This window comes from Acinonyx jubatus, chromosome C1, assembly GCF_027475565.1.
Source record: "Acinonyx jubatus isolate Ajub_Pintada_27869175 chromosome C1, VMU_Ajub_asm_v1.0, whole genome shotgun sequence".
Classification (NCBI taxonomy): domain Eukaryota; kingdom Metazoa; phylum Chordata; class Mammalia; order Carnivora; family Felidae; genus Acinonyx; species Acinonyx jubatus.
This window is the reverse complement of record NC_069381.1, coordinates 33,356,848-33,383,087: the sequence shown is the minus strand read 5'-3', so window position 1 is coordinate 33,383,087 and position 26,240 is coordinate 33,356,848. Positions and strand designations below refer to the sequence as shown.

At 43.7% G+C, this 26,240-nt stretch overlaps 1 protein-coding gene across 6 annotated transcripts; it reads right to left on the bottom strand.

Annotated features, from left to right (window-relative positions):
* Positions 1–723: 723 nt before the first annotated feature.
* On the bottom strand, positions 724–24,947 carry CFAP144 (cilia and flagella associated protein 144). 6 transcript variants are annotated; one of them, XM_053212681.1, is made up of 9 exons: positions 24,332–24,946; positions 18,278–18,456; positions 16,991–17,089; positions 16,272–16,397; positions 15,904–16,117; positions 12,606–12,665; positions 10,617–10,720; positions 2,259–2,437; positions 724–916 (listed from the first exon to the last, which is right to left on the bottom strand). In XM_053212681.1, the coding sequence occupies exons 5-9, from the start codon at positions 16,031–16,033 to the stop codon at positions 886–888; spliced, it is 504 nt and encodes a 167-aa protein (XP_053068656.1). In that variant the 5' UTR covers positions 16,034–16,117; positions 16,272–16,397; positions 16,991–17,089; positions 18,278–18,456; positions 24,332–24,946; the 3' UTR covers positions 724–885. The 6 variants fall into 6 exon arrangements, with proteins under 6 accessions (XP_053068656.1, XP_053068665.1, XP_053068652.1 ...); XM_053212690.1 differs by having other exon boundaries at positions 16,320–16,397; XM_053212677.1 differs by lacking the exon at positions 16,991–17,089.
* Positions 24,948–26,240: the final 1,293 nt, after the last annotated feature.

The window sequence follows — 26,240 nt, the reverse complement described above, 5'->3', positions numbered from 1 at the left end:
CCACAACCTTGGGATCAGGACCTGAGCCAAAAGACACTCAACTGACTGAGCCACTCAGGCGCCCCTCCCCCACCGGCACTTTTCCCATAGGACTTCAAGTGGTACTACGTGGGGGTCTTTAGAGCCATTTCATTTTTCCAGAGAGGAAACTTCCAGCTTCAAACCTGGGGTAAAAGCGCAATATATGTGTGGACTAGGGGTTCAATCTTACTTTCACCGATTTTCCTTGGTGGTGTCACACCTCACTCCTACCCTGTGTTTTACTTTGTGTCCCGGATCCTTGGGTTTTTCCCATTTCCCTAGGAGTAGACCTCCACTGTATGAGGTGTTATGTGTCTGGCTGGTGTGTGTGTTGAGGGGGGGAAGGGTCTCCCTACCAATGTCCATTTTCAGTTCCCTGCCTCACACCCCTGTCTCTCTGAGTCAGAGGTGTCCCATTCGGCATGTCCCATTTGTGATTTCCTCACCTTCCTCCATCAGCTTCCCATCTTCTAAATATGTCTTTAGTCTTCTTGGTAGCTGATGTTCCTCTCTCATTCTCTCTGTTGTGCATCCATACCTTTTTTGTCCTTTTATTATCCTTTACTGGGATCCGGGGAGGCAGAGGAAATACTGTATGCATCTTAAACTGGAATTCTGCCGCCAGTTTTAAGATTAAGGATATGAACCGGTGGACTTGGGCAGAAAGGAGAAATGTGAGACTCCAAATAGGAAAAGTCAGACTGAGGCTTCAAAATAATCTTTAGTTATCCAGGCAGCACACACATTGGGTATTAAAGACAGGGCTGCTGTCACCGCTGGGACACTACTTGTGGCGATCATCCTCTCCCAGGCTCCACATTTTAGCCTTGTACAGAGTGATGTCATTGTAGACCCTGAAGTGGTTCAGCCTGCGGTCACCACGTTCGGGGCTGACCTAAAGAGGAGAACACGGGTGTCAGAAGGAAGCTTCTGGAGAGGGGGGATGACATGGGTCCGTAGTTGGATGGACCTGGGCCCCAAAAGCACTGGAGGCTTCTCCTTGCTCAGCCTTGTTTGGGAAAAGGAGATGACAGCAATTGCATCAAAACAGTCGTAGGACTGAATGAGAGTACCTATATGCAACGTGGCTGCTCTTGCCCTTCCCAGGCTTGAGTTGGAGGCCACGCCTGTGGACTGCTGGAATGTATGCTCCACGAGGGTGGGCACTCACTGCTTATCCCCAGCACCTAGAACAGTATCCAGCATGCACTAGGGATTCAGTACACATCTGTTGAATGAAGGAGTGGATGTTGTTGAAGCAGTCACACAGGGAACTAAGAGCAAGCACTCTGACACATAAATCTTACAGAAGCTAGAAGATTAATTTATGCAATTAACTGAAAGGATACATTTTCATCAAATGTTACTAGGAGAGCAGAAGCTGAGAGGTATTCGAGTATGGCTTCCCCAGTGTCCTACTATTGGGATTGGGGTTCTCTGCTAGTGTAGGGTCAGGCCCTGCTAGGGGGTAGGGAGCCAGCCCTAAGGTAAGTTAGGCCTGATCAATTCTTCTGCCCCCAAATGTATCACTCTGGAACTCTGGCTTAATTGCCTTTTATGGTTGCAAAACACCTGGATCTAACTTTTTTGGTAGGAATACTTTCTTATTATGCCAGCAGTGCCATCTGATGGCATTGTAATGATGAACAGGCTTGACCTATTTGCAGACCCTTTGCAACTCCACAGTGATGGCTGATCTGGCATGCACAGTTGGTTATCTGCGAGGCGTAGGAGGGTCCCCCTGGCCGGGACAGCCATACTTGTGCTTCCTGTCATGGCCGGGTGAGCCTGCCATGATATGTGCTGGTCAAAGATGCATTTCTGGGGGAAGGTCCGAGATGGCAGAGCAATATGGAAGTTTTTTGTGTCTCTTGTCCCTGAAATGCAGCTAGATCAACACCAAACCATCTTGCACACCTAGAAAATTGATCTGAGGATTAACTCAACAAGCTGCATAACTTAAGCCACAAACTTGACAGGTATGTGGTGCAGAGAGGTTAACTGGGGGAGAGAGAAGCCTCAGAGGGCAAGGAGCTGTTTTTGCTTGGAGAGAGAGGATGGAGACATGGGGTAGAATAGAGGAAAGGCACTCCTCCTGAAAGCATCTGGAGAGAAAGAGAAAGAGTGGAAACACCCATAAGGTAATTAACAATAAAAGGAGAAAGGAGAGGATTTAAATTTCATTAAGACTCTATAAACAGGGGGAGCACAGAGTCTGAAACTCTGCAGCTCGATACCTGATAGACCTCTGGTGGGAAGGGCGAATCCCCAGGAACAGACAGCGAGATCCGAGGGGTCCTTGGGCCACATGGGGAGAGGCAGTTCCCCAGCTGGGAGGACATTTGGTAGAGGTTGTGCAGCCTCCCCACAGGCAAAGGTTCCAGCAGACCCCAGAAAACAGCCACATTTGCTGGTGCTGGAACAAGGACGTTGAGGTGGTGAAGCCTGCCAGATGTGTGTTGTGATTTTCCATAAACCCTGAAATGCTGCTGCTACACAATTGCATGAACTTTTCCTGGGGCGGCTGGCACCATCTAGTGGAGAAATGGAGTTGTTGCACCAACCCCTGGCCAAATGCAGTGGCACAGTCATGTGAGCATTCCGAGGGGTGGCCAGCACTTGGCCACTACTCTGTGAGACCCTCCCCCAGAGGGTCTGAATGGGTCAAAACCACAGGGCCCTCAGAAGTGAGGGGTTTGGAAACACAGCCCCGTAGAGATAAAACTCAGGATGGAGGTGCCGCCTGGCAGGCTGACGACTTGGTTAAGGACAGGGAAGTAGTGCGGAGTGGGTGGAGGCTGGAGACAAAGGAGGGGTGCTTGATTGCCAGTGGGCGAGCACAGAGTTCTGATACTAGAGACTGGGTAGCTGGGTGACACAGTTTTCACCGCTCCTGCACATGCATATACACACGTGCCACAACAATCCACCCCAGTAAGCTAAGCAGCACCATCTAGTGGAGAAATGGAGTTGTTGCACCAACCCCTGGCCAACTCACCAACTATGCTCTAGAGGAACACAAGTCTCTCCACCTGCTTAGGTACAGACTATAAAGTACTTCATAGTTTGACTTTAGGGGAAACTGGATGTAATTTCCATCATATTCCTTTCTGTTTGCCTGTCCATCTATTCCACTTTTTTCTTTTTCTTTTCTTATTCTTGAATACAGAAAGAGAAACAATTATTTTTATTTTCTGTTTTTATAAAAAGATTTTTCTTTAAAAATTTCTACTATGTTTTCCAGGGGTTTTTTTTGTAATTTTTTACTATATTTTACTTTCATCATTTCACTTTATTCTGTTTTATTGTATTCATTTTTTAAAATTTTCAAGTGTTGTCTTTTTTTTTTCTTTTCTTTCCCTTTTTCTTTATTCTATCAAGGTCCTTTCAACAACCAGACCAAAACACACCTAGGATCTAGCATCCTTTATTTGATTTTTTTGTGTTGTTTTTAACTTTTAATTTTTATTTTATTAATTCTTTTTCTTCCTCCAAAATGACGAAACAAAGGAATTCACCCCAGAAGAAAGAACAGAAAGAAATGACAACCAGGGACTTAATCAACAGAGACACAAGCAAGATGTCTGAACCAGAATTTAGAGTCACAATAGTAAGAATAGTAGCTTGGGTTGGAAAAAGCATAGAATCCCTATGTAGCGTGGGTTGGAAAAAGCAAAGATAAAATAGTAGCGTGGGTTGGGAAAAGCAAAGATAAAAGAAAATCCAGTCAGGACGAAATTAAAAATGCTATAACTGAGATGCAATCTCAAAGAGATGCCACAGCAGCAAGGACAGATGAGGCAGAGCAGCGAATCAGTGATATAGAGAACAAACTTATGGAGAAAAATGAAGCAGGAAAAAAAAGAGGGAAACTGAGGCAAAAGAGCATTAGAGAGCTCAAATGAGAATTAGAGAACTCAGTGACTCATTAAAAAGGAATAACATCCAAAAAAAAAAAAGATAACATCCAAATGATAGGGGTTCTAGAAGATGAAGAGAGAGAAAAAGGGGTAGAAGGTTTATGTGAGCAAATCATACTGGAAAACTTTCCTAACCAGGGGAAAGACACAGACATCAAAATCCAGGAAGCACAGAGAACTCCCATTAAATTAAACAAAAGCCGACCATCAACAAGGCATGTCATAGCCAAATTCACAAAACAAAGAAAAGAATTATGAAAGCAGCAAGGGAAAAAAAGTCCTTAACCTACAAGGAAAGACAGATCAGGTTCACAGGAAACCTAGCCACAGAAACTTGGCAGGCCAGAAAGGAATGGGAGGATATATTCAATGTGCTGAAGTGCAGCAAGAATATGCAGCCAAGAATTCTTTATCCAGCAAGGCTGTCATTCAAAATAGAAGGAGAGATAAAGTTTCCCAGACAAACAAAAATTAAAGGAGTTCATGACCACTAAACCAGCCCTGCAAGAAATTTTAAGGAGGACCCTCTTAGGGGAGAAAAGATGAAACAAAACAAAAAAGACCAAAAGCAACCAAGACTAGAAAGGACCAGAAAATACCACCAGACACTACAACTCTACAGGCAACACAATGGCAATAAATTCATATCTTTCAGTGCTCACTCTAAATGTCAATGGACTAAACACTCCAATCAAAAGATCTAGGGTAACAGAATGGATAAGAAAACAAGATCCATCTTTATGCTGTTTACAAGAGACCCACTTTGGACCTAGAGACACCTTCAGATTGAAAGTAAGGGAATGGAGAACCATCTATCATGCTAATGATCACCAAAAGAAAGCTGGAGTAGCCATACTTGTATCAGACAACCTAGATTTTAAAATAAAGACTGTAACAAGAGATGAATAAGGGCATTATATCATAATTAAGGGGTCTATCCACCAAGAAGACCTAACAAATGTAAACATCTATGCTCCCATCATGGCACACTGAAATATATAAATCAATTAATCACAAACATACAGAAATTCATTGATAATAATACCATAATAGTAGGGGTCTTCAACACCCCACTCACAGCAATGGACAGATCATCTAATTAAAAAATCAACAAGGAAACAATGGCTTTAAATGACACACTGGACCAGATGGACTTAACAGATATATTCAGAACATTTCATCCTAAAGCAGCAGAATATACATTCTTCTCCAGTGCACATGGAACATTCTCCAGAATAGATCACCTACTGGGACACAAATCAGCCCTCAACAAGTACAAAAAGATGGAAATCATAACGTGCATATTTTCAGACCACAACACTATGAAACTCAAAATCAACCACAAGAAAAGATTTGGAAAGCTAACAAATACTTGGAGACTAAAGAACATCCTACTAAAGGATGAAAAGGCTAACCACATTGTTAAAGAGGAAATACAAAAGTACATGGAAGCCGGTGAAAATGGTAACACCACAGCCTGAAACCTCTGGGACACAGCAAAGGTTGTCATAAGAGGAAGGTATATAGCAACCCAGGCCTTCCTAAAGAAGGAAGAAAGGTCTCAAATACACAACCTAACCTTAAACCTTAAACAGCTGGAAAAACAACAGCAAATAAAACCAGAAACCAGCAGAAGATGGGAAATAATAAAGATTGGAGCAGAAATCAGTGCTATTCAAACAAAACAAAACAAAACAAAACAGTAGAACAGATCAATGAAACCAGAAGCTGGTTCTTTGGAAGAATTAACAAAATTGACAAATCTCTAGCCAGTTTGATCAAAAAGAAAAAGGAAAGGACCCAAATAAATAATATCAAGAAAGAAAGAGGAGCAATCACAACCAACACTGCAGAAATATAAACAATAATAAGAGAATATCATGAGCAATTATATGCCAGTAAATCTGGAAGAAATGGAAAAATTCCTAGAAACATTTAAACTACCAAAACTGAAACAAGAAGAAATAGAAAATTTGAACAGACCCATACCAATAAAGAAATCGAATTAGTAATCAAAAATCTCCCAAAAAACGAGTCCAGGGCTGGATGGCTTTCCAGAAATATTCAACCAAACATTCAAAGAAGAGTTAGCACCTATTCTTTTGAAGCTGTTCCAAAAAAATGTAAATGGAAAACTTCCAAACTCTTTCTATGAAGCCAGCATTACCTTGACTCCAAAACCAGACAAAGACCCCATTAAAAAGGAGAACTACACACCAATTTCCCTGATGAACATGGATGCAAAAATCCTCAACAATATATTAGCCAACCGGATTCAACAATACATTAAAAAAATTATTCACCACGATCAAGTGGGATTTATACCTGGGATGCCGATCTGGTTCAATATCTGCAAAACAAACAATGTGATTCATCACATCAATAAAAGAAAGAACAAGAACCACATGATCCTCTGAATAGATGCAGAGAAAGCATTTGACAAAATACAGCATCGTTTCTTGATATAAAAAAACCCCAAGAAAGTAGGGATAGGAGGATCGTAACTCAAGATCATTAAAGCCATATATGAAAGACCCACCCCATATCATCCTCAATGGGGAAAAACTGAGAGCTTTCCCCCTTAAGGTCAGGAACAAGACAAGGATGTCCACTCTTGCCACTGTTAGTCAACATAGTATTGGAAGTCCTAGCCTTAGTAATCAGACAACATAAAGAAATAAAAGGTATCCAAAATCGGCAAGGAGGAAGTCAAACTTTTACTCTTCACAGATGATGATACTCTATATGGAAAACCCCAAAGATTCCACCAAAACATTGCTAGAACTTATCCATAAATTCAGCAAAGTGACAGGATATAAAAATCAATGCACAGAAGTCAGTTGCATTCCTACACACCAACAATGAAGCAACAGAAAGAGAAATCAAGGAATTGATCCCATTCACAATTGCACCAAAACCCATAAAATACCTAGGAATAAATCTAACCAAAGAGGTGAAAAATCTATACACTGAAAACTATAAAAAGCTTATGAAAGAAATTGAAGGAAACACACAAAAAGGGAAAAATGTTCTATGTTCCTGGCTTGGAAGAACAAATACTGTTAAAATGTCAATACTACCCAAAGCAATCTACATATTCAATGCAATACCTATCAAAACAACACCATCATTCTTCACAGAGCTAGAACAAACAATCCTAAAATTTGTATGGAACCAGAAAAGACCCCGAATAGCCAAAGCACTCTTGAAAAAGAAAACCAAAGCAGGAGGCATCAAATCCCAGACTTCAAGCTATATTACAAAGCTGTAATCATCAAGACAGTATGGTACTGGCACAAAAACAGACACTCAGATCAATGGAACAGAATAGAGAACCCAGAAATGGACTCACAAACGTCTGGCCAGCTAATCTTTGACAAAGCAGGAAAGAATATCCAATGGAATAAAGACAGTCTTTTCAGCAAGTGGTGCTGGGAAAACTGGACAGCGGCATGCAGAAAAATGAACTTGGACCACTTTCTTACACCATACACAAAAATAAACTCAAAATGGATGAAAGACCTAAATGTAAGATGGGAAGCCATCAAAATCCTCGAGGAGAAAGCAGGCAAAAACCTCTTTGACCCTGGCCACAGCAACTTCTTACTCAACATATCTCCAGAGGCAAGGGAAACAAAAGCAAAAATGAACTATTGGACCTCATCAAAATAAAAAGCTTCTGTGCAGTGAAGGAAACAATCAGCAAAACTAAAAGGCAACCAATGGAATAGGAGAAGATATTTGCAGATGACATATCAGATAAAGGGTTGGTATCCAAAATCTATAAAGAACCTATCAAACTCAACACTCAAAAAACAAATAATCCAGTGAAGAAATGGGCAAAAGACACGAGTAGACACTTCTCCAAAGAAGACATCCAGATGTCTAACAGACACATGAAAAACTGCTCAACATCACTCATCATCAGGGAAATACAAATCAAAACCACAATGAGATACCACCTCACACCTGTCAGAATGGCTAACATTAACAATTCAAGCAACAACAGATGTTGGCGAGGATGCGGAGAAAGAGGATCTCTTTTGCACTGCTGGTGGGAATGCAAACTGGTGCAGCCACTCTGGAAAACGTTATGGAGGTTCCTCAAAAAGTTAAAAATAGAACTACAACCCAGCAATTGCACTACTAGGTATTTATCCAAGGGATACAGGTGTGCTGTTCTGAAGGGGCACATGCACCCCCATGTTTATAGCAGTGCTATTGACAATAGCCAAAGTATGGAAAGAGCCCAAATGTCCATCCACAGATGAATGGGTAAAGATGTGGTATATATGTATACATATGTAATGGAATATTTCTCAGCAATCAAAAAGAATGAAATCTTGCCATTTGCAACAACGTGGATGGAACTAGAGGGTATTATGCTAAGCGAAATAAGTCAGAGAAAGACAAATATTATATGACTTCATTCATATGTGGAATTTAAGATACAAAACAGATGAACATAAGGGGAGGGAAGCAAAAATAACATAAAAACAAGGAAGGGGACAAAACATAAGAGACTCAAATATAGAGAACAAACTGAGGGTTGCCAGAGGGGCTGTGGGAGGGGAATGGGCTAAATGGGTAAGGGGCATTAAGGAATCTACTCCTGAAATCATTATTGCACTATATGCTAACTAACTTGGAGGTAAATTAAAAATAGATAAATACATTTTAGAAAAGGAAATAAAAAAAATAGATGGCATTTCCACATGCATACTTTGTACCCATGGGAGCCAGGCCTTTTGTCTTTAAGAAAATGAAGACTAACAAGCTAAATTACTTGTGCTTCATAATATTTTTAAAGTTGCTTAATTATCTACGTTGGATAGTTTACCTTCACAACTCTCTGTCCCTGTCCTTATACACTGTATGTTAGTCCCCCACCCCTCCTCGTCCTCTGTCCCTTTGAGCACTGCTCTCCTGGATTCAGTCCCCTTGTGAAGGTGGGAGGCTCCTGCTGGACCCACTTCTTATCTCCCAGTCTCCTCTCTCTAGGGCAATGCCCCACTTCTGAGGAGGAGCCGTTGCAGCTATTTGCTAAGTCCTTCATTCGTTCACTCATTCATTCATTATTACTCAGCTGTTTACTCCAATCTCCCCATTGTAGCGCCTCAGCAGAACCACACGTCCCAGACTAGAGCCGTATAAATAGGCGAGAAGACCAGGCCCGCGGCAGAAATTTAAGAACTACAGTGTGTAGGCAGTTCTTGGGAAGGTGCACACTAGAAAATTACTCAGTAGAGGAAGACATCTGGGATCAAGCCAAGGGGCCAGGAGAAGCACCCCATCGGTCCTTGGTTGGGCTAAAGCTCTCCTTTCTATTCTTCCTAACCCACATCATAGCAGCCCCCATTTATTGAACACTTACTATGTGCTGGGTACTGCCCTAAGCAGTTTATATACATTGTCTCAGTTAATTCCCACAACAAACCTTCAAGTGTCCATATTATTAACCCCATTTTAAGGTGGGTAAATGGAAGTTGAGAGGTTCAGTTTCCACAGCTAGAAAGTGATGGAGCTGGGATTTGAACTCCAGCCGCTGGCACCACAGCCACCATGTTACATTGATGCATGGAATTGAGCTGAATGGTGCAGGAGCAGGAGACATGTGGTGCTACAGAAACGTACCAGGAAGGTGCCCGACTCTACCTGGTGAGGAGTGGGGGGGGGGGGCCCACATCCCTTAATGAGACTTTATAATGAGGTGCCTCCTGAGTGGTCCTGAAGGCTCAGTAGAACTCCCCAAGGAGTACAGGCTAGGGATCAGCAGGCAGGCTGCAGGAGCAGTAAACTAAGGATACAGGGTGTGCAAGACCTTGGTGCCTTTGAGGTAATGAAGGAAGCTCCGTCAGAGCTGAGGAACAGTGTCTCCAGCTTCACATCAGGCGCGAAATATACAGATGGACTAAGAGCCAAGTGTTAAAAAGACACAACAACTTGGGGGGAAATCTAAAAGGAAAGCTAGTCATTTTGCAACTCTGGATAGTGAAGGTGTTTTCCTAAGCAAGGCACAAACCCCAGAAACTGTGAGGGAAAAGGCTGGCACATTTGACTACTTAAAAACTAAAACTTTCTAAGTGACAAAAGACACGAGCAAGTTCAAAGACAAACGTGGCAGGAAGTTCTTCAAATTCTCTGTTCGAAACCCTGCTTTTCTTCCTCAGTAACAGAAGCCCCAGCTCATGTTGGGTGACAATGTGCTGACGATTACATTTCCTGGGCTCCTCGCAGCTCCTGGTCCCCTTCCAATCAAATGAGGTGTGTGTTACTAGCATTCCCATTTTACAGATAAGGGAGTGGAACCCTGTGATGTTACGTGCCCAAGATCACCCTAGTAAAAACTGGTACAGCAAACTCAGGCAGTCACCGGCAACTTTGGTCAACACTTACACGGCAGTTGCTATGTGTTAGGCACCGTTTAAGGCACCTTACAAATACAACCTCCTCTAATCCTCATAGCAAACTTATGAGGTGATGTCTGTAATATCTCCATTCTACAGTGAAGGAACAGAGTCAGGAAAGAGTTTAGTCACTTACCCAAGGTCACACAGCTAGGAAGTGGTAGCCAGAGTGGAAACCCAGCCAGTCTGGCTTCATATACTGCTCTTTTAGCCACCACCTCTGTTGCCTTTGGGCTCCCGAAGTAAACTTGGTAAGAGCCACACTTACCAAGGGCTCTGAGTCCCATCCGATTTCTTGGCTTTCAGTCTGTGTCTCTGGGTATTTCTTCCTTGGCCCCAGGGCAGCATGGTGAAGAAGATTTAGAAACCTGGCTGGGAGATGAGGCATGAGTTATGAAGGAGGCAGGCTTTGGGTCCGAGAGCTCCCATGCTCTTTACCCTGGCCACATCCTTCCTTGGAGATACGGCACATGGCCTCAGGGGCCTGCCAAGGCCTTGCAAAACTCATCTTTCAGCAAGTATTTGTTGAGCACAAACTCTGTGCCAGGCACTGTTCTGGACCCCAGAGGTAGAGCAGTGTGACAGTTATGGTTCGCGCTCTCCCGGAGCTTGTGGTCTAGGTGGGGGGATAGGGGACCCAATACACAAGGGGACAAATAAACCGGATGGTTATAGTGATGCTAGCTGTGTAGAAGGGGGGAGGCGAAGGGGCACGCAGAGGCACAGGTGGCTACTTTAGACAGGATGGTGAGGGGAGGTCTCTCTAGATGTCAAGCAGGAGCTGGCCCTGAGGGAGAGGCAGAGGAAAACCACACTACAGGCAGCAAGAACAAAGGCACTGGGGCACGAGCAAGCTGGGCCAATGTGGCCGTGGTGGAGAGAGGAGGCGGCTTGTAAGAAGGTCAGATCCTTCGCACGGTGATATATATGGCCACCACCCCCACACGTATTTGTAATTCCACAGCTTGAGCACTTTAAAAGTTTCATTTTTCCATTTCTACCCTACTAAGTCTCAATTTGAGAGAGGCAGTTTGACTGTGGGAAGAACCTGGGCTTCGTAGTCAGGCATTCCTGTGGCCCTTCCACTACTGGCCTGACAGGTGGTTTAACTTCTCCAGGCCTCACTTTGCTCATCTGTAAGATGGAAGGCAAATATCTACCCCAGCAAGATGACTGAGGATGGATGAAGGAATGTTAATTAAGGGCTGGCATCGGGCTGAGCTTATCCTTAATATAAGCAGTTAGCGATCAACTGCTGCTTAGCTCTCAGGCCCCTCACCACCTGCTCTTTTCCTTATTGCTGCAAGCCCCCAGCTCCTCTCCTTTCCTCTAGCTGGGCTACAGATAGCACGCTTAATTCCTCTGTTGCTGCTCTATTAGTCTCTTGTCTGTCTCACTATGATACGAGATCCTCCCTCCTCCTACCCACCCCCACCTTCCTACCCTGACCTCCTACATAAACCTTGCGTCTTTCCTCCATCAAATTCTACTCTAAGAAGATAGAGGGGAGGAGGAGAGCTTGCCAGGAAGGATTAGGCTTTCCATCAAATTCTCTTCCATCCTTCCTGAGTGTGGCCCCGCCCACTTGTATATTGCAGCCATGCCAAACTACCCGCAGGTCTTGGGCCGTGCTGGTGTCTCTCATTTCTGTGCCTTTCCATATAACTCAGAATGTACTTTCAGTCTCCTTTACCTGACCTACTCCACCTCACCATGTTACCACCTCCTCCAAGAAGACTTCCTAGAACTCCACTGTTGGACTAGGGCACCTGTTTTCTATGTGTTGCCACCTCACTTTTACTCTCAATTTCCTCATCTGTCTCCTTCACTATGGTATGAGGTCTCTACCCCACAGATACTGTTCTAAGTACTTGCATTACTTTGTTATACTCACAACAACCCTGAGAGATAGGTTCTGAGAAGTTAACAAATCTGCCCAAAGTCACAGATAATGAGGGGCAGAATCAGGATTTGAACTCAGTATGACTTCAGAACCTCTGCTTGTAACAGCAAAGATGTTTGGTGAGCGGATGAATGGATACAGTGTCAAAGCCATTAGGAGCATTTTTCTTGGCTTGGCAGTTAATGAACCTGCTGTATGGTTGAGTATGCCAATCTCCAATGAGCTTCATGGGCGTGAGCCCAATTTTCAGATGATCAAAGTGTTGCCCTAAGGTACCGCTATCCCAAGAGGCCTCCCTAGCCAGCTGCGTATCTGTGCTCTATCTCAATGGTGTTCAGAAGCCCTGGGACTTACCATCTTCAGGTTCCTCCAGGTTATCATGCCAAGACATGGGCTTTCTGGTGATTGTGTGAACTAGAGAAAAACAGCATCACAAGCTCATGTTAAAACATTTACACCCTGCCGTCTCGACGACCCACCCTAGGCCAGACACCTGCTGAGCATTTTCTGAGTGTTTGCTGCATGTCAGGTATTGTGTGGGCACCAGGGAATAAGGCCCGCAAGGACCTCACAATCCAGAGAGGCACTGTCCAGCATAGTGGCCGCCAGTCACATGTAGCTACTTGAATTTGAATATTTGAAATTAAATACCAATTAGAAATCCATTCCATGGGCACACTAGCCACATTTCAAGGGCCACAGGGGGCTAATGGCTACCATTTTGGGCAGCATAGATATAGAACGTTTTCATCATTACAGAAGGTTCTCTCAAACAGCGGTGGTCTACAGGGATGTAGACATACCAGGCAGCCAAACAAGGTTGGACACGCACTGGTATATCAGAAGACTATATGAAAACAGAGGTGCAGAATCCACAGACATCCGTTCAACCCATAATTACTGTGCACTGGAGACAGGGCTATAAACAGAGAAAGTTCCTGTGCTGATCTTCTATTTGTGGTGACAGACAGTAAACAAATAAATATTTGGGCCAAAATAAGTGAGATGTAGAACAGTAAAGTATTTTACACGGGTAAAGAGTTGATGGTGGGATGGGGGGTGAGGGTGTCTCGTCTCTAAGGAGACATATTAGAGCAAAATTTCAAACAAAGAGAGGGAATGTGCTGTGTGAGGACATGTGGGAAGAATCTGAGAGTGAGCTTGGTGAGTTTGAGAAACATCAAGAAGGCCAGAGTACTGCAGTGCAGTGAGTTAGGTGGAGGGCAGTAGGAAATGAGCAGAGGCCAGAAGGAACCAGTAGTCTCCCAAGTGATTTTTTATCTCAGACTCCTACCAGTAAAACCTTCCGAGCATGCGCCTAATACATGTATATTTATATAGTCTCTATATACTATGAGCAGTATAATTTTTTTTTACGCCTAAAAGTAAACATAAATACAAGTTCTAGCACAAATACAAGTTCTAATATTTCCTGACTTTGTCCCAATGGATCATATGAATCACGTGCCCAAGGGACAAGAGTCAGGAGATCTAGAAAGCCTGAGTGTTGCCTGAAGGGATTATTTAAATTGTGGGAATGGAACAAGTTTAAACAGAATTGGACAGTTAATTTGCATTCCTGAAATTAGTGGTTGGGAGCTCCAGAGGAAAACTAGATTAGTTATGAGCAAAATGAAGACATTACATTTTCTGTACTCTCACCACACACACACACACACACACACACACGGTAACTGAGGAGATGGGTATGCAGTTTAGCTTGACTGTTGTAATCATCTCACTCTGTATATGTATATCAAAACATCATGTTGTACATCTTAAATATATGCAATTTTTGTTTAGAAAATCACATTACATTTTCTCTGCAGAGCTGAGCTGCAGTGGACTACTGTTAATTAGGCCCGGAAGTTGGGGGAGAAATTCTGGAAGAAGAAACAATGGTACCGAGGCGGGGGAATAGTGTGATGTATTTAGGAAATCCATTCTATTTAGACATGGTGGGACAGAAGGGAGTGTGTGGCTGGTACAGAGTGGGCACTAAAATATTTATTAAAGGAGTAGTGTGTGGCTGGGGAGGAGAGTCCCAATGGGGCTAGGTGGGCAGCAGAGCCAGAATCACAGGGGTCTTCTGTACTGACTGGTTTAAACCTCAGTTCAGAAGCTGTGGGGCCACTGAGGATTTTACAGAGGGAATGGTGGGATGGAACTCACTTTTAGTGTAGCTCCAGGAGGATGGAGGGGTGGGGGTGTGGGGTCAGGAGGGCTTGGAGGAAGAGGGTAGTTCTCTCTCTCTCTCTCTCTCTCAGTGCAGACAGAAGTGAGGAGGCTTGGGGGTGGGGGGAAGAGGCTGGAGAGGTGGACTCAGGCCCTAATTAGAGTGAAGTAGAAATGCCTCCACATGCACCACAGTCTTTTGCTGAGGTAAGAACCGGGAAGGGTCAGGTGAGAGAGATGTGACCACTTCCACGGGTTTGGAGTGAGGGAGAGAGAGACTGAGGATGACTTCTAGGCTACTAACGTGGGTTGTGGTAACTTTTGCTCAAACAAAGATATTCTGGAGTAGCAGCAGGTGGGGGAGAGGTGTGGATGCCCCCAGTTTTCCAGCTGGTGAGTCTGAGGTACCCATGGGTTGTCCAGGGGAAGAGAGCTGGGCAGTGGTTGGGTTCATGGGTCTGGGGCTCCTTTTGAGACCCAGAGTCATTCAGAGGCAGCTGATGTTACCGGACCAGATGCAAGCACCCAAAGAATGTGTCAAGTGAGAAGAGTAGGGGCAGGGCTGTTTTATCGGGGGACGCTATGGGCCCTGAGTCCACCATCCCTGAACTTTCTGAAGGGCTAAGACATTACTAGAAGCCTGGAGAAAACAAACAAACAAACAAACAAACAAACAACTAGCTTATTAACAACAAACCAAAACACAGAGCAAGACAAAACATAAAATCCTACAGCCCCTCCAGTAACCCTCTGTTTGTTCTCCATATTTATGAGTCTCTTATGCTTTGTCTGCCTCCCTGTTTTTATCTTATTTTTGTTTCCCTTCCCTTATGTTCAGCTGTTTTGTCTCTTAAAGTCTTCATATGAGTGAAGTCATGATATTTGTCTTTCTCTGACTAATTTCACTCAGCATAATATCCTCCAGTTCCATCCACGTAGTTGCAAATGGCAAGATTTCATTCTTTTTGATTGCCGAGTAATACTCCATTGTATATATATATACCACATCTTCTCTATCCATTCATCTGTGGATGGACATTTGGGCTCTTTCCATACCTTGGCTATTATCGATAGCGCTGCTATAAACATTGGGGTGTATGTGCCCTTTCGAATCAGCACTCATGTATCCTTTGGATAAATACCTAGTAGTGCAATTGCTGGGTGGTAGGGTAGTTCTATTTTTAACCTTTTGAGGAAACTCCACACTGTTTCCCAGAGTGGCTGCACCAGTTTGCAACACAAAAAATACTATTTAATCGCGGTGCGTGTGCATTTTAACATATTAATGTATTTGATGGGATGCGGAGTGAGATAACCCTCACCCCCAACAATCAAGAGTCCTGAAATCTAGGAAGGGGGGCGAGGTCAGAGAAGGCGTCTCCTACTGTGCTGCACCCCGCACTTCTGCCCCGCACCCTCAAGGCCCCTCCTTCCTGCCCCTCCCCTGTCCCCTTCCTCTGCCCCAAGCGCCTCTCACCCTTGAGGAGGGGATTCACGCGGTACTCTGTGTAGAGTTTCTGGGTTCTAAGCTCTTTGAGGTACAATTCGCGCAGGATCTGGTTCTGATGGACCTCATCGATGATCACCTCCTTTTGGCGACCGGCCATGACTGTGGCGGGGCTCCGATCAGATCCGTCCAACTACTTCTCAATGCCCTGGATGGCTTGCAGGTGCGGGGAGACTGCCATCTCCTGGCAACGGCGTCCCACGCTGTCTCCAGGCAACGGCGTCGCCTTCCGGCAACGGCGTCGCCTCCCTCGGACCCCCTCCCGCCCGCCCATCTCCCTTCCCCCAATCTTATACTTCGCCCCACTTCCTTCCGAAGAACCACTAAGCTCGACTCACCTTCCCCAGCTTCTCAAGACCCTGGGTACTAGGACTGCCCCTGCATACCGTCAGGAAAGGATGCCGTCCAGCGGCAGACCCCGGAGGTAATGGGCTTGATTGATCCTCACCTTGGACAGTCATTTCCTAAAAAAGATTTTGGGAGGAGTCAGAAACCTCTCTCCTTTTAAAGCAGATGCCTAGACTCACAAAACAGATAAAGGTCTATCTCACAAAACAGAGGAAGTTCAATTCTGACAAGTTATTCTGGCCCTTATCACCCATGTGATACAGACAAGAATTCTTTCCTAATATAAATAATTGGGGGGACTTTATAGTTTATTTCGTTTAAAAATTTAATTGTGATAAAATACACATAACATAAAATTTACCACCAGAAGCATTTTCAAGGATATAGTTTAGTGTTAGTTTAGCGGTTCACATTATGTGAAACCAATTTCCAGAATTATTTCACAGCCATTAAGCAACTCCCCATGTCCCCCTCCCCCTAGCCTCTGGCAACTACCATTTTACTTTCTTTTTCTATGAATATGACAACTCTAGATACCTCGTATAATACAGTTTGCCAGCCCATGCACTTTTCAGCTAAGTGCTTCATGCATTGATCTATCCATCCATCCATCCATCCATCCATCCATCCATCCATTCAGGACACAGTGTGGTCCAGGATGTGTTTAGGTCTGGGACCCAGTGTTGAACACATCAGTTATATGACACACCTGCAGTTTCCTGAGCCCAGCCAGCTACTTAATGGCTCCTTGTTTTAGCTCCTGCTGCTCCTTGCCCTTGTCCTGGAAGGTTCTTTCCCCCTTGTCTGTCTGGAGAACACGTGTTTATAATGAGCTCACATGTAATCTTTCAGAAACCTTTCTGGACTCTATAGCCCCTAGTCCAATTTTTTTCTGTGCCATGTTTTACTCCCAATCTGTAGTTCCTGGAATACTTTACTAAGCTTCTTTGTTTATAGGTAAGTTACTCGAGAATAAGAAATATATCTGGGCCATCTCTGTACTGCCAGTACCTGGCATAGTGTGGACAGATATAGGTGTTTGGTAAATGTTTGCTAACTGATTGGATGTCTGATCAGTTAGTACTGTGATCTTCTGCTAACATCATTACATAAACCCTTACATGATAAAGAAACACAAACACACTTTATCACACCATGGCTGAGCCAAAGAAGCCTTTGTTACTCATCATCGTGAGCCACACCTGGGTCCCTTTTTCTTTTTCTTTTAATGTTTTACTTATTTTTGAGAGAGAGAGAGAGGGAACCAGTGGGGGAGGGGCAGAGAGAGAGGGAGACACAGAATCCGAAGTAGTCTCCGGGGTCTGAGCTGCTAGCACAGAGCCCAATGGGGGGCTCAAACTCATGAATCATGAGATCATGACCTGAGCTGAAGTTGGACACTTAACCAACTGAGCCACCCAGGTGCCCCTGGATCCCTTTTTCTAGCAAAGGCTCAAACAGCCTTCTAAAGATTTCACTACCAGGGTGCCTGGGTGGCTCAGTTGATTAAGCATCTGGCTTTTGGTTTCGGCTCTGGTCGCGATCTCACAATTTCATGGGTTTGAGCCTCACATTGGGCTCTGTGCTACAGCAGGGAGCCTGCTTGGGGGTCTCTGTCTCCCTCTCTCTCTGCCCCTCCTTCACTCACACTATCTCTGTGTCTCTCAAAATAAACAAATAACTTTTTAAAAAAGTTTTCACTACCTTCCTAAGGCTAAGTAGACATGAACCATCATTCTAGAAGTATTTGTCCCCTGCTAAACTGACCTTTCTTCAGCTTGGACCCAGTGGTCCAGCATCCGTTCCTCCATACAAGGCTAGGGCTAGGGAGAGGCTCAGAAGGAGGAGAGGTGGGAGTCACTGTAACTTTATCTCCTCTCCACTCCAGTCCCACATTATTATGTTTCTCAGGTGCCCTGATATGGATTCTGAGCACATCACAGACCAGCCCACTACAGGCTAGCCCAGTGACTCTCTGGGGCTACCTTCTGCTTACCTTGGGCCATTCCAAGCCATCAGTGTGCTTCTAAACTCCCCGACTATGTACTGAAAAAGCTGAAGAGGTCTGGCCCTCTAATTTCTCATCCAGTGTCTGAGGTTGCAGATTTCTCTTGAAATCTCTGTGTTACCATCTCAATTAGAAGCGGATGCAGAGGCCTAGGTCACGGAAACCAACTAGAAAAATATAATAGAAAATGCCATTCACATTAGCAACAAATTGAATTATCTAGGAGTTAACCTAACAAAGAATGCATGAAACTTTTATGAAGAAAAAAAGTAAAAATAGGTATCCCTATCACACAAAATGTCTTAATAAATAAAGAGCTATACGTTGTATGCTGGTGAGCTGTTATGCACCAGTTAGAACCACAAATTAGATCACTGCAGTGGTAAGGCAGACCTTAAAACAGGGCTCATTGAAAAAACTATCAAAGGCTAAGGTTTAAGTGTGGAGGTTCCTCAAAAAATTACAAATAGATCTACCCTATGACCCAGCAATAGCACTCCTAGGAATTTACCCAAGGGATACAAGAGTGCTGATGCATAGGGGCACTTGTACCTCAATGTTTATAGCAGCACTTTCAACAACAGCCAAATGATGGAAAGAGCCTAAATGTCCATCAACTGATGAATGGATAAAGAAATTGTGGTTTATATACACAATGGAATACTACGTGGCAATGAGAAAGAATGAAATATGGCCTTTTGTAGCAACGTGGATGGAATTGGAGAGTGTTATGCTAAGTGAAATAAGTCATACAGAGAAAGACAGATACCGTATGTTTTCACTCTTATGTGGATCCTGAGAAACTTCACAGAAGACCATGGGGGAGGGGAAGAAAAAATAAAGGTTAGAGAGGGAGGGAGCCAAAACATAAGAGACTCTTAAAAACTGAGAACAAACTGAGGGTTGATGGGGGGTGGGAGGGAGGGGAGGGCGGGTGATGGGTATTGAAGAGGGTACATGTTGGAATGAGCACTGGGTGTTGTATGGAAACCAATTTGACAATAAATTTCATATTTAAAAAAAAAGGCTAAGGTTTAAAGTATAATCCTATTACTTAAAACTACAAACAGACCAACTCTATATGGTACAAGATGGAGTCTACATGGTACAGAGTGGATGTAGGAGATTGGAGAGGCAAAACAGAGGGTAAAATAAGAAAACAAGACTTTTCCTTCTGGGCTTGCTCTCCTGCTGCAAACAACTAGGCAAATGCAGACCCTGGGCACTGAGTGGCGCTGGACTGTGATTCCTCGAGAGAAGGGGGACAAGTGAGATGAACCCTACAGTCGCTCCACATTTCTCTCTGGAGACACTTTCTGAAATATGCAGGGAAGGGAATCCCAAGCTGAGCAGGTGATACTGGCTGGTTGGGGAGACACAGACTGAGGTTCAGGAGTGTGAGGCAGCTGACATTTTGTGGAGCAGGAAATTGGAGGGGTGGGGGAGAGAGGGAAGGAGAGCCAAAGATGTGCATGGAAACCCCTTGAGTCTTGCCTGATACTAAGAAGGGCGAAACTCAGTGAAGTGACTGGGGAGCTGTGAGCCCAACACCACCCAGAGCTCATATAGGATGGAGAGAAGAGTGAGTTCTGGCCACACAGGGTAGAGAGTCCTAGTTGAAGGTGTTGGGTAGAGGCCCCCGAAAGTTTACACTTTAGTGATAGGACTAAGCTAGCTTTAGAGAAAACGTTGGTCTAGCCTTTCCCCAACAAAGTCCACAAACAAGCTCTGAAAGTACCAAATGGATCCACATATGGCCAAGTGGCCTGCCAGAAAGATTTCCAATACCTTTTAAAGAAAATAACAGCGGTGTCTGGGTGGCTCAGTCGGTTAAGCATCTGACTCTTGATTTTGGCTCGGGTCATGATCTCAAGGTTTGGGAGTTCAAGCTCTGCGTGGGGCTCCACACTGATAGCATGGAGCTTGCTTGGGATTCTCTCTCTCCCTCTTTCTTACCCTCCCTTGCTCATGCTCTCCCTCTCTCAAAATAAGTAAATAAAACTTAAAAAAAAAAGACAACAAAATCCAGCACTCAACAATGTTTCATTCCCAGGGGGCAGCACCAATAGAAAAGTATTAGAAAAGCAGACAGTTAAGAAGTAGGAAAATGTGACCCAGAGCCAGGAGAAAAAGCAACAAACAGAAATTTGAAAACTTAGATGAAATGGATAACTTCTGTGAAGGCATAGATTTCTAGAACTGACAAACATAGAAAAAAAAAAGGAAAAGAGAAGAAATGGAAAATCTGCATTGCTTTATATCTATTTTTAAAAATTCAGTTTGTAATTGAAAAATTCCCCACATGGCCTAGATGGCTTCTCTGGTCAGCCTGTCAAACATATGCAGAAAATACCATTCCTACATAAACTCTTTCAGAAAACAGAAGTGGAAGAAGCATTTCCCAACTCATTTTTTTATGTGCTATTTTAATTTTTTTAACTGAAAAATGTTAAGTAAGCGCCACCCCCCCCCCCCAACGTGGGGCTCGAACTCATGACCCTGTGATCAAGAACTGCATGCCAGCCGGGCATCCCATTTCCTAACTCATTGTGAAGTCAGCATTACATCAACACTGAAACCAGGCAAATTATTACAAAAAGCAAGACTAAAGGTAAATAACCCTCATGAGCATAGATGTAAAAATCCTTAACTAAGTATTAGAAAATTGTATCCAGCAATATATGAAAAGAATAATATACCATAGCCAAGTGGGGTTTGTCGAAGAGACGTGAGGTTGGTGTAGTATTTGGAAATATCAATTCACCATATTAACAAATAAAAGAGAAAGACCATATGATGCCCTCTCTACATTTGGCAATGGGGAGGGAAGACAAAAGGAGAGAGCCTCTGGGTCCTTTGTGGGAGCCCCTTGCACCTCCTGCCTGACACCACGACATCAGAACTCAGTTATAAGTTAGGGATTCTCGATAAGCACTCATGTTTCAAAATCAAAACAAAACCTTTTTATGGTGAAACATTGCACGTACACAGCAAAGTGCTTTCCTCTGAAAGGGGCAGCTCATACTGATTCAGCACAAAGTACATCCGTGTAACCATCTCAGAAGCTGACACTAGAACACTAACACCATCCCAGAGGCCTCTCTCACACCACCCCCCACCCCCTGAACACTGTCTTCCCTGTTCTCCTCAAAGGTAACCACTATCCTGATGTGGAACACCAAAGATTACTTGCCCTGTTTTTCACATTATATAAATGGAATCATATGGTACACATACCTTTGTGTTTGACTTCTTTTGCTCAACATTATGTTTGTGAAATTCATCTATGCTGTTGTGTGTAGCTGTGATTTCATTGCTGTGTACTGTTCGGTTTTGTGACTATACCACAATTTACTCATTCTACTCCTGATGGACATTGTGCTGTTTCAATAAGGACTCTTACAAATAATGCTGTGTGCACATTTTTTAATTTATTAAAAAAAATTTTTATTGTTTATTTTTGAGACAGAGCATGAATGGGGGAGGGTCAGAGAGAGAAGGAGACACAGAATCCGAAGCAGGCTCTAGGCTCTGAGCTGTCAGCACAGAGCCTGACGTGGGGCTCAAACTCACAGACTGTGAGATCATGACCTGAGCCGAAGTCGGAAGCTCAATCAACTGAGCCACCCGGGCGCCCCTTGGGTGCACATTTGTTATAGATGTCTCTTGGTGCACATGTGCCAACATTTTGTTGGCCATATACTTGGGAGTCCATCCCATTATGGTTTTAATTTGCATCTTTCTACTGACTAAGGAGATTGGCCAACTTTTTTGGTATGCTTATTGGTCATTTGGACATCATCTTTATGAAGTTCCTGTTACAAATCTTATTCTATTTTTCTTTTGGATTGTTTGTCTTCTCTTTATCAGTTTGTTGGAGGTCATCATGTATTAATGACATAAACCTTTTGGAAGTTGTATGTTCTACAAATTCTTTTCCCGCTGTACCGTTTGCCTTTTTAGTCTCTTAATAATGTTGTTTTGATAACTTGAAAGACACTTTGTAGTATCTTCTTAAAATTTAAATATGGTCAAATATATCAGTTTTTCCCTTTATGATTAGTGCTTTCTAAGTGCCATTGGAGACATTTTTTTCTACCTGATGTTGTGAAGATATTTTCTTATATAACCTTCAAATCAGGACTGTCCAATAAAACTCTGAGGCAAGCCACACAAGTAATTTAAAATTTTCTTGTATCTAATTAAAAGAGCAAAAAGAGGGGCACCTGGGTAGCGGGTTAAGCGTCCGACTTTGGCTCAGGTCACGATCTCGTGGTTTGTGGGTTCAAGCCCTGCATCAGGCTCTGTGCTGACAGCTTGGAACCTGGAGCCTGGAGCCTGCTTTGGATTCTGTGTCTCCCTCTCTCTCTGTCCCTTCCCTGCTCACACTGTCTCTCAAGAATAAAGAAACATTAAGAAAATTTTTTAAAAATAAAAGATCAAAGGGGCGCCTGGGTGGCTCAGTCGGTTGAGCATCCGACTTCGACTCAGGTCATGATGTCACAGCTCGTGAGTTCGAGCCCTGCGTCAGGCTCTGTGCTGACAGCGCGGAGCCTGAAGCCTGCTTTGGATTCTGTGTCTCCCTTTCTCTCTGCCCCAACCCACTCACATTCTGTCTCTGTCTCTCTCAAAAATAAATAAACATTAAAAAAATTTTTTTAATAAAAGAGCAAAAAGAATTCAATTAATTTCAAAGATGTTTTATTTAGCCCAGTATATCCAAATTCTCATTTCAACATTTTAATTTAGAAACTATTGAGATATTTTATTGTTCTTTCATACTAAGTGTTTAAAATCCAGTGCACCTTTCATACTCAATAGCACATCTCACATGCTCAATGGCCATGTATGACAGAACAATTCTACATGATTTATTTTTACTCTTTAATATTTAGATGCATCTTTTACCTGAAACTGATTTTTGTCGTAGTGTGTGATAGGAATCTAGCTTAGTTTTTTCCGTTTGACTATCCAATATCCCAAGAACCAATTTATTGAAAAGATAGTCCTAGCCCCCTTGTTCTGCTATGATACTTTTATCTTAAGTCAAATGTCCACATATGTGTAAACCCGTTTCTGGATTCTTTTCTATGCCACTTGTCTATTGGTTTATGCTTGTACTACTGCTATACTATCTTAATTACTATTTTTGTGATAAGTCCTGATATCTGGTAGGAAAATTGTTCCTACCAGTTCTTAAGAGAGTCTTGGCTATTCTTGGCCCTTTTGCCATCCAAATTATAATCCATCCAAATTATAATCAGCTTGTCAAGTTCCCTAAAAATGTTTGTTAGGATTTTGGTTGCGAATGCACTGAATCTATGATTAGTTTGAGAAGAAAGAGCACTTTTAAGAAAATATATCATCTGTTCATCTGATGCTCTCATCTGGGTAGGATCTGGACGTGTCCTTGCCTTCTAGGCTCTGCTACCTGCCATATTCTGGGGTATAGAGGTTCAGCCTTCAGAGTTTGGATGAGAACACAATGGAGCCCCGCCACCTGACACACCCATCATCTTCTTGCAGGAGGCATTTCTCAAAGGCACAAAGTCCCTGGCAAGTTTCTACAGTCCGAGTATGTGGAGAAATAGAGTCTTGGAGGAACCAGACCAAAAACCTTGATCCCCCATATATCTATAATAGGAGCCTTGTGTTCTGTGTGTGAGTTCTTAGGGGGTCACCCATTCTTGCATTCACTTTAATCTAGGGCAGATCAATAGGATTTACCTTCTAGAGATCAGATTAGATGTTTTCCACTCACTCTTCTCTACTTTCTGTCTCTGGTCTTGCTATTTGCTCCGTGGTCACAGACCAAGTTCTATGGAGAAGCAAGTGACAAATGTAAAAGCTCACTCAGGCTGGCTTATCAGATAAGAGAGGAAAGTAACAGATTCTCTAGAAAAAGGATCCTATTAAACGTGTCTTTGGCATCTGAAGAGGATTGACAAGGATGAAGGCAAAATACAGACAGTAGTAAGATGTTCAGGTTATGGCTGAAAAACACCATCATGGAAAAGGGGTCCTGTAAATAACTGAGCTTACCCTCCAAAATGGATGTTGGCTGGCCATTCTCTCAAATTCCCGCTGTTCATCAGGTCAGGCTCCTGGGGATCCACAGTCCTAGCACCTATGGACTGTACCAGAACTGTCCCACTTGCTGGGAAACCATTCCTCCAGGATGAGATTTGTGAATCATGGAGGTCTGGTTGGGGCTGGTTGGAGTGCTGGGGAGAACCCGACTCCAAGGATCTAGAAAGAAGGGCTAGGAGGGGGAGTAGGAGCCAAGACAAAACAGTAACAGGAAAGAGGTGCGAGATGAACAGAGCGGCGAGGGGGTGGTCTGGAAGGAACAGAGGAAGAGCTGGGCAGGGAAACTGGTAAGGTAGGGTAGCAAGAAGGGATGACTCTAGTCAGAGGTGGGAAAGAGGTGGGGCTGTAAACTGAGGGAAGTGGACGGCACTGGGGAACAGTCTGACAGCCAGAAGTTTTCGGAGGCAGGGGAGGAAGATGTGTTGGGAAACGAGAGTATGAGGGGACAGAGCGGGAAGTTGTATGCTGGGGCTGAGATGAGGAAATCGGGGGCAGCTTTCTTGTCATTTTTCCAAATGGCATTTCTCTAGCTACTCGTCTTGGCAAAATGAGCAACTGGGCACAAGCTCAGACCTACCCCAGCATTTATCTCACAAACCAGCCATCACATCATCCCATGGCTCAATGCCCATTATGACATGTGTGTCCCCCTCCCTTTGGGTAAGTCAGCATGCTCACCAGCCAGGGAAATGGCCCCAGTTGCTAGGTTGGAGAATTGATCACAGGAAATAGCAGAGAGAAGAAATGGGGCTGTAGCATTAGTCTGTGTTCCTTGGGATAACATGTAGCTTTGCCCCTCACTACGCCAAGATGGATCAAAGGGCTATGACACAGCGAGGGACTGGGGACCAAGAGAACGGATCTGAATCAGGAGTGCGCAAAGTGAGGAGAAGTCACTGTGCCTCCAGCTATTTAACTTACTACATTTTCCAAAGCCCTTTCACATCATTTATATCTCTCCGTGAATAACAGGTGATCAGAGATAGTATGTCCATTTTACCAATAAAGATACTGTAGGCCAGGCAGGGAGCTATATGGACAGGCAGTGGGTGACAAAGCAGGTGTGACTGAAACTTGAACCAAAACTTGAGACATAGGGGGGCATGCAGGCGGGGGCACAAAATAGCACAGAGCACTGTCAGTCAGCATGACCATCTCCCATGTTTCTGCACAGGATCTTGTAGGGTTGTTTCAGAACAGAACTTTACAGTGAAGCTTTCCTCTTGGTCCCTGGGGTCCCTTGGTTTGTTGCCTGACCCTTGCCTGGGGCCAGGAACATAGGACTGAAGCCAATAACTCTTGAGTGCCTAATAATTAGATTTGGACTTTCTTGCTTACTACCTGAGACGTCCAGCTGCATGTCAGATGATTTAGGAGGCTACTATACCCTTCCCCTTCTCTTCCTCTTGTCTGATGTAGCAATTCTGTCTGCTTATCATTCTTGGTTTCTTTGATCATCACCCAAATCATAAGCTCCTTTGGTCCTCTATTCTCTTCTGTATTCTTTAAAAATTTTTTTAATGTTTATTTATTTTTGAGAGAGAGAGAGAGAGAGAGAGAGAGAGAGAGAGAGAGAGCTGGGGAGGGGCAGAGAGGGAAACAGAATCCAAAGCAAGCTCCAGGCTCTGAGTTGTCAGCACAGAGCACAATGTAGGGCTCAAACTCACAAACCATGAGATCATGACCTGAGCTAAAGTCAGAAACTTAATGGACTGAACTACCCAGGTGCCCCAATTCTCTTCTGTACTCCTAACACCATAATATGCTCAGTTTTCTCCTTTGGTCTAACATCCATGCTCTTGCATACTTCACAAAACTATCAGCTGTATTCTTCGGAAGTCCAGCAACATGACTGGAAAAC

What these genes read in the sequence shown, in the direction of transcription:
- CFAP144 (XM_053212681.1), bottom strand. Translation starts at nt 16,033, where the DNA reads ATGGCCGGTCGCCAAAAGGAGGTGATCATCGATGAGGTCCATCAGAAC. An exon ending in CGTGAATCCCCTCCTCAAGG is followed by an intron (nt 12,666 to 15,903) that starts GTGAGAGGCGCT and finishes GTTTTTCTCTAG; the next exon opens with TTCACACAATCACCAGAAAG. An exon ending in CCTGGAGGAACCTGAAGATG is followed by an intron (nt 10,721 to 12,605) that starts GTAAGTCCCAGG and finishes CTCATCTCCCAG; the next exon opens with CCAGGTTTCTAAATCTTCTT.